General features: G+C 32.1%; 1 protein-coding gene across 1 annotated transcript; it reads right to left on the minus strand.

Annotated features, from left to right (window-relative positions):
• Positions 1-752: 752 nt before the first annotated feature.
• On the minus strand, positions 753-5,307 carry LOC120254820. Its single transcript, XM_039262847.1, has 4 exons — positions 5,141-5,307; positions 3,664-3,775; positions 2,029-2,160; positions 753-1,023 (listed from the first exon to the last, which is right to left on the minus strand). The coding sequence occupies exons 1-4, from the start codon at positions 5,305-5,307 to the stop codon at positions 880-882; spliced, it is 555 nt and encodes a 184-aa protein (XP_039118781.1). The 3' UTR covers positions 753-879.
• Between the last annotated feature and the right edge of the window lie 3,444 nt (positions 5,308-8,751).

Consider the following 8,751-nt stretch of genomic DNA (forward strand, 5'->3'; position numbering starts at 1 on the left):
GATCATCTTATGCATTTGCAAACGGTTTTGCAAGTCATGAAGGCTGATGAACTTTTTTGCTAAGGAGTCTAAGTTCAGCTTTGGTCAAAGCCATATTGAGTATTTGAGATATATCATATCCGTAAATGGAGTCTCAATTGATAAAACTCAAGTTTAGGCCATGTTAGATTGGCCAACTCCCAAAATCGTCAAAGGTTTGAAAGGGTTCTTGGGCCTTACAAGGTATTACAGGAAGTTTGTGAAACACTACAAGAAAATTACTGTTTAGAAACAATATTTTCCGTTTCTAATCCGTTGCTAATTCACTTTAGCAACGGATTAGAAACGGAATTTATCTGTTTCGAATACCCTTGTTTCTAATTTAAATAAAAACAGAAAATATTCCGTTTCTAAATTTAGAAACGGATTGGAAATGGAAAGCATTATGTTTCTAACTTTTGAAAAATTAAAACGGAATAAGATATGTTGCTAACCCGTTTCTATGTTACAAAAGTGGAAACGGATTCCAAACAGAATATTTTCTGTTTTATTTTTATTCCCCCATTAGAAACAATAGCTTTTTTGTTCCTAATCCGTTTCTAAAGTTTTTTTAAATTAAAAAAACAATATTCAAACAAATAAATCCATTTCTAATCCGTTTCTAACATTTAAGTCAATAAAATAAAATAAAAATTATATTCCTAATTTTTTTTAAAAACCTGCTAAATAAAATTTTAAACCTAGAACACCAACAAATTAGATAAACTCATTAATTCATACAAAAAGAAATATTTAAGTATATATGTTCAACACAAAATAATAAGTATACGACAAATATAACTATAAGTCAACATCATGATCGTCAGTAAATGGTTGTGAGTCCTGTGTGGTAAACTACGACTACTGAAGAATCCTCCTCTCAAAACTCATCATCATGTTCTTCATTTGACGCATCATCTCCGCACAATATTGGTCCCTCTCCTCTTTCATTTCAAGCAAACTTTGTTGAAGCTCCTTGTTATTATCTTGTACTTGGCCAAGAGTCTGTTGAAGCACCTTGTTATTATCTTGTACTTGGTCAAGGGAATCATTGTTATTGCATTCTAAGCTTATTTATTAACCATGAAACAGAACCATGAGAACACTTTAACAGGTGTCAAACTTAGAAAAAAAAATTTTCTCGGAATTAAAAGTGAAGATACAAAAAAAAAAATTTAATTTCATTATTCTGATCTACAAAGATGTCATAATCTTTATGAATGTTTATACTTTATCAAGTTTAGTGGAGAAATTTGTAGCTGTATTTTATTAAGCTCATTATTACAAGTACAGCAACTAAAATAGTTCGTGAATACATATAAGTTTTCAGGTTGAGTCAACAAACCCTTGCAGAGTCACCACACAGACAAGAGATCAAGATGCAATAAGAAGAGACCTATATCTATAGTTCAATAGTAATCAAAAAATGATGAAACATTAAAACAATAACTGCAAATAATTCAGAATAATAAAAAATCATCATAGAAACAGAAAAAGCTATTAATGAATTATTCACAAAGTTATCCAAAAGTCAAAAATATCAAACATCAACAGTCTTAAAATGCCAAACATAACACAGTAACAAGAATAACTTAACACTTAACCAAATGTATGGATAAAGCAGAGTTTATCAAATTACATGTTATTCTACATTACCAAAATTATCTCATTTTAAAAATCTTGTCAATATAGTCGATGTCCATCTGCCACCTCACAAGTCTTACTAAAAGAGATAGGTTTGCCTATATAATACTTAATTACTACAGTCTTCAATGAAATGTGTACAAATATAAGAGGGAGCTATAATGTTGCCATGACAATTGTATAATTTTGTCACCAAAAGAAGGTTAGAATTTCAGCAAACTACAGCAAAAAGGGCGTGATTTGCATGTGCATGCAGAAATACTCTTGTATACAAAATAAAACCATGTGAAAATAAAGTAGTACAGCTGCTCAAATTTAGATATCATGACCCTGGCAAGAGAAAAAGAAATAAAGCAAGTTATCTACCTCATAAGTCAATGTACCACCAGTAAAATCTGGTTGGCGAAGTGTAACATTTGAAATGACACCATTAGCTGATAAAATACAAATACCCCGAGGCCCTTGCTGAGAAAATGATATGATCTTCATTGTGACATCCTAAAAATAGAAATGATCTGTTACAGATGATAAAGGTAACAAGTGGCTTCCAATATCGAACATGATAAGAAATTGAATTGGTTAGTATAAATGAACTATTCAATTGCCAACCCTAGCTAAGCCACTAACAACTTATTTCAAATCACAGAAGATCAAAATTATCAATATTAAGCAGCACAAATGTATATATTAGAAAACCTGTTTGCCAAAGAAGCTGGACACTAGTTACTCGTGTACAAAACTGGCACCTTCACAAACAATACTATCAAAGAATAAAAAAAAAGGGATTTTGCAAGATCTATATGTTGAATATTATTCAATGTTGCAGATACTCTATTAAAGCATCTTGTTAATGACAAATTCAAATATGAAATTTGGAACGATAGAGAATAATCTACAGAATACAACCCATCCTACCGTCTACAGCTTGAAAATGAAAATATTATCACACCACTTCAAATTTTATCATGGATGTTCATCTTGTTCTCCAAAAGCACTTTGATGCTAACACGTTACTGATAAGCATAAAGGACAAATCTTTCTTTCTCATTAATCAAGCATGCTGGGTGTTGAAGAATGTAGTGCGTAGTGGATGGTTATTTTGCTTTTCCTGCTGAGAGTGTCATTATTCTCTAAGGTCATGATTTGTAGTTACAAACTTAAGAAAAATACATGAACTAGAACAGACTAACAGAGAAGATCCTTAATGCATGCGTGACAAAGACTCTTTATTAGGTTCCAAGTTTGTACTTTTAAAAAAAGGTGTTTGCCAATCCGGGCACTACCAATGGTGTGTGATCTTACGTTTCTTTTTTTCCAACCTTTTATGTTATTAGTTAATAATGAATGGTTGCTGTTTGTTGACCATTTCCTTGTCTGGGCAGTGGGCACTAATAAGGCAATCATGGCCTGAAACATCTGGCCTCATCCCTTTTGTCATGCAGGTACACAAGCCCTCTTCATAAATATTTTTTTTAAAGAATAAATTCGTTGCGAGAAAAGGAATAAAAGCACTCGGAATATGAATTTGTTGTTACTATATTAAGATATAAGTGATAACGTCTATATACTGTGTATGTCACAACTAGCAATAAATAATTTTAGATAACAGTTAGCTTGAATTTAATAGCATCATCAAGATTACTAGCTCATCCCAAATCCCCCTTTCCATCAAGCCAAGTTTACACCAAAACACAATCTTAATTTCTGCTATACATATAGCAAGATTTTTTTGGTGACAAAATTATACAATTCTCTATGTTCTGAAACCATTTATGAGGTCTAATCTGATGAATGCAAGAGACAAACCAAATATCAGTAAGTCTCGCTGTACATAAAAAACCCAAATAGAGCTTGTGGTAAAACAAAGCTGCTCAAAGTCAAATTGAGTATAGCTACCTATCTATAAACGTTACCATTGCCAAAACGGAATGTCTGAAAAATTAAATGACATGTTTTTCTATTTGTAAGTTAGTGTTTGTAAACAAGTGTATAGAAATTTACCGTCCATGGCTTCTTATGAGCAATCCGCTTTTGAACATAAGTCAGCCTGTCTATTATTTCTCTGATAGTTGGTCTCGCAGCAGGGTTTTCACTCCAGCTATGTTCAATCAACCTAGAAAAATAAGAATCCTGAGAAGCTGAATACATCTTGCAAAAAGTGAAAATGCCGCATACAGCAGGGTACATGCAAACTTGGCATAAGGAACACCAGGCAGGAATAAAAGAATCTAAATTATCCACAGATTGTTGTAAGCAATGCAGATTTGTGGAAATTTTGTCCAGAATAAATGGGTTGATACAGACCAGAAGTAATGAACCACAAAACATAACATAATCCAGGTCAATATAGATAGTTCAGGAAAGGCCAGGTTGACTTGATTCATAAGCATGTTCTATCAAGAAATTAATGGGATCAGATTGGGACAATTGGGCTCGGTAAAACAAATCAAACCTTTTTTCTTTTTTTGTTTTGGGTGAGAACCGTGAGATATAAAAAATGAACATTTATTATTCAACAAACGTTGTGAGCTTCCACCTTAGAAATAAATACACATAAACTAACACTAACCTTACTATATTGCTAGTCTAAGCTAACTGAATTAATTTCAGTAACATTGACTTGGTAAGCAAACTTTACATACAGAAACTCTATGATTGACCTTAACATCATGGTTTTATGATTGTAGAGCTTTTCAACTTACACTTGTTTTCTTTAGATGATTGGCAAAAAAATCACATCAAAGATCAAAATACAAAGCTTTGAATCCCATTTGCATTCAAACAAGAGAACTTTGACTTCAAACAAACAATTCAAAGTCTCACAAACATCCAATCATTTGATTTGTTGCATATATTCAGAGAAATATATTTTACGTCAAAAGTAAAAGGCTCATTTTGTCCCTTGAAGTGCTGAATGGTTGCAAACTAATCAATTTGTTTCATATATGTGTTCAGAAAATCAACCAAATATAAGGTTTTTATAAACGCTACAGTGTCTCCTCTTGTTCTGCAAAGACATGCCGCTCACGAGATCAGTTCCATTCTTGAGCCGGATTAGCCATGACGATCAACACCCCATCATATCTAATAATTCAAATCTTATGAACAAATATGACATCAAAAAACATGAGATTCATAGCAGCTCCCAATCACTAGATTAGTATCAATTTCCTCATTAAAACATTCAAGCTCCATAACTAAGATAGGATCCAGCCAATTTACTAAGAAAAACTATTAGAATTCACCATATGAGCTAGATCTAGAGCTCATGAACAACAAATCATCAAAATCCATACCAAAAAAATCCGAATTCGTTCCACAAAGAACTCAAAACAAACTGCCCATCCATACAAACCAATCGATCTACGACTCAGCTATTAAAATCACATCAATATTCAAAGAAAAGTTAAAAATCAAAGGAAAAAAACATAGAAATCACTAGAAAAGAAGCAATCGGGAAGGGATCTAGAGCACCTACAAGATCCACGAACTCTGCAGACCGATCAAAGAGATTGGAACGCTAGATCTATCGTCGGAGCTCGGAGATCGGAACCCTTTCTCGGCGATTGGAGGGCAGCCGAGCTCGAGCTTCTCCGCTTTGAGATTCGTGTCCGGAGGAAATGAGAAGAGCTCTCCAAATATCATTAAATAATTTTTTAATATTTAATGATATTTAACTAATATATTAATTTTTAATTCCGTTTCTAATCCCTTTCTAACATAAACGGATTAAAAACACAAGGGTTTAAAAACCGGACCGGTCGACGAACCGGTTGGCCAACCGGTTCACGGTTCAACCGGTCCAACCGGTTCGACCGGCCGGTTCAATGCTTTCTATTTTTAATTTTTTTTTAAAATAAATAAATTTTAAAAAATAATAATAAAATTTCATAAAATTATAAAAAAAAATCCAGAAAAATCAGAAAAATGGGGAAAAATAGAAATTTAATAAATATAACTATGAAATTAAAATTTTATTTCTTTTACTAGCTCACAAGTCACAAATCACAAGTCCTCTATGAATTTTATTTTTAAAATATAAGTATATAACTACAAGTCTACACTCAATAAGACTCAAGACAAGATTACATTAAAAAACAAGACCAACAAGTAACAAACAAGCCCACCACTACCACAAGGCACAAGCTTGAAGAATTCACAACTTTCACTTCTATATAAAATTTAATTTCTCAACATGAACATACATAGTTATATACAAAAATACTACAAATCTACAAAGTACAAATAACAAAGCACCAAACAAGTCCACAAGTATCAATTGATTCAATTCACAACTTCAACATAATAAAATTCAAATTTTCCAATATTAATACAACAAATTTTCTAATATTAATATAACATGAACCACCAAATAAATTCAAAGTTCAATTTTTTTTAAATAAAAACGGTAGGTCTGGTTGAACCGGTTCACCGGTTGAACCGGTTCACCGGTTCCCGGTCCGACAACGGTTCATAGCCGGTTCAATTAGAACCCGGTTCAATATATACAAATGAACCGGACTGGTGGCCGGTTCCCGGTTCAACTGGTTCAACCGGCCGGTCCGGTCCGGTTTTTAAATCCTTGTAAAAACAGATATTTTTTTAATATTTAATGATATTTAAATAATATATTAATTTTTAAATCCATTTCTAGTCATTTCTATTAAAACATATTAGAAACGAATATTTTTAATATTTAACAATATTTAAATAATATATTAATTTTTAATTCTGTTTCTAGTCCCTTTCTATTAGAAACGGATTAGAAACGGATATTTTTTAATATTTAATAATATTTAAATAATATATTAATTTTTAAATCTGTTTCTAGTCCCTTTCTATTAGAAATGGATTAGAAACGGATAGTTTTTAATATTTAATAATATATAAATAATATATTAATTTTTTAATCCGTTTCTAGTTCTTTTTATTAGAAACAGATTAGAAACGGATATTTTCTAATATTTAATAATATTTTAATAATATTTTAATTTTTAAATCCGTTTCTAATCCCTTTCTATTAGAAACGGATTAGAAACATATATTTTCTAATATTTAATGATATTTAAATAATATATTAATTTTTAAATCCGTTTCTAGTCCCTTTCAATTAGAAACGGATATTTTCTAATATTTAATGATATTTAAATAATATATTAATTTTTAAATTCGATTCTAATCCCTTTCTATTAGAAACGGATTAGAAACAGATAGTTTTTAAAATTTAATGATATTTAAATAATATATTAATTTTTAAATCCGTTTCTAGTCCCTTTCTGTTGGAAACGGATTAGAAACGGATAGGTTTTAAAATTTAATAATATTTAAATAATATATTAATTTTAAAATCCGTTTCTAGTCCCTTTCTATTATAAACGGATTAGAAACGGATAATTTTTAAAATTTTAATAAATCATATTTTTAAATGGTTGTTTGTAAGCCGTTGTTATTAAAATCATATTTAAAATGATTGTTATTTCGTTGCTAATCTGTTGCAAGTTCAAATAGAATAAATTTTGTTTCTAATATTCTGTTTTTAAATTGTAACTTTCTTGTAGTGAAAGGATATGGGAATCTAAGCAAGCCTTTGAATCAATTGCTAAAGAAAGACAAGTTTTTATGGGATGATAGCACTCAACAATCATTTGAACTTTTAAAGCAAACCATGAGTTCAACTCCTATTCTAGGTCTCCCAGATTTTACTAAGCATTTTTTTATTGAGACTAATGTAAGTGGGACTAGTTTGGCGGTAATATTGATACAGGACGTTAGGCTACTAGCTTATATGAGTCAATCACTAGCTAACTGGCATTTGGGACTCTCCGCCTATGAGAGAGAACTTACGGTAATTGTGCAAGCTATTAACAAGTGGAGGCCTTATTTGTTGGGTCCCAAGTTCATTATAATGATAGATCACCAGAGCTTAATACTTTTTATCGAATAAAGATTGTCTACCATAATGCAACAAAAGTGGTTAAGTAGACTGATGGGGTTTGAATTTGAAATTCAATATAAGAAAGGGTCTTCCAATGTTGTGGCAGACACCTTATCTCGACAAAAGGAATAGCTACCAATGTGTGTGCTTTCCGTGTCACACCAAAGTGGATGCTTGAAATTGGGGCCAGTTATCAAGGGGATCCTAAAGCTATGGAACTAATAGCCAAATCTACAATTCAATCATCAGAGGATAGACACATATCTCTCGATAATGGAGTACTCAGAATCAATGGTAAATTCTATATTAGCCCTACTAAGTTAAGACCTAAAATTATTTCAGAATTTCATAATAGTTCATGGGGAGGACACTTAGATGTCACCACTACTCTAAAGAAAATTTAGAAAACTTTTTATTGGTCTAATATGATTCAAGATGTTAAGATTATAATTGTTGAATATCAAGTGTGTCAAACTTGTGAAAGTGAAAGAGTTTCTTATCCTGAATTGTTACAGCCATTAGATATCCAGAGAGACCATGGGTGGATATTTCCATGGATTTTATCAAAGGACTGCCTTACTCTGAAGGAAAAACAACAATCTTGTTAGTTATTGACGGGTTCAGCAAATGGCACATTTTTTTTGCTTTGAAACACCCATTTACTACCCAAGAACTGGCTACGCTCTTCATGGATCAAGTGCATCATCTTCATGGGATGTTGAGGAGTATTGTTAGTGACAGGGATAGCCTCTTCCTCAGTCAATTCTGGCATCAACTCTTCAGCAAATCGGATACCAAGCTGAAATACAATACCACCTACCATCCACAGTTTGATGATCAAACAAAAAGAGTTAACCAATGTTTGGAAACTTAGTTGAGATGTTTTTGTGCTGAAAAGCCAAAAAGATGGGTTCAATTGCTTCCTATGGCTGAGTGGTGGTACAATACCCCCTATCATACTACTGTGAAGATGTCCCCATTCGAGGCACTATATGGGTTTCCTCCTACACAAGTGAATTTCCATAACTCTCAATTCCCGGCCACCAAGGGGCTCAGCAATTCATTTCTGATAGGGCTACCATGTTAGACACCATCAAAACCAATTTACAGCTTGCTTAAGAATGGATTAAGTGATATGCAGATCAACACCGCAG

The sequence above is a fragment of the Dioscorea cayenensis genome, unplaced genomic scaffold, assembly GCF_009730915.1.
Source record: "Dioscorea cayenensis subsp. rotundata cultivar TDr96_F1 unplaced genomic scaffold, TDr96_F1_v2_PseudoChromosome.rev07_lg8_w22 25.fasta BLBR01000644.1, whole genome shotgun sequence".
Taxonomy (NCBI): domain Eukaryota; kingdom Viridiplantae; phylum Streptophyta; class Magnoliopsida; order Dioscoreales; family Dioscoreaceae; genus Dioscorea; species Dioscorea cayenensis.

Coding starts and splice junctions, on each gene's coding strand:
- LOC120254820 (XM_039262847.1), bottom strand. CDS start 5,307: ATGATATTTGGAGAGCTCTTCTCATTTCCTCCGGACACGAATCTCAAA. Junction 3,776..5,140: donor CTGCAGAGTTCGTGGATCTT/GTAGGTGCTCTA, acceptor TTATTTTTCTAG/GTTGATTGAACATAGCTGGA. Junction 2,161..3,663: donor CTCATAAGAAGCCATGGACG/GTAAATTTCTAT, acceptor TTCTATTTTTAG/GATGTCACAATGAAGATCAT.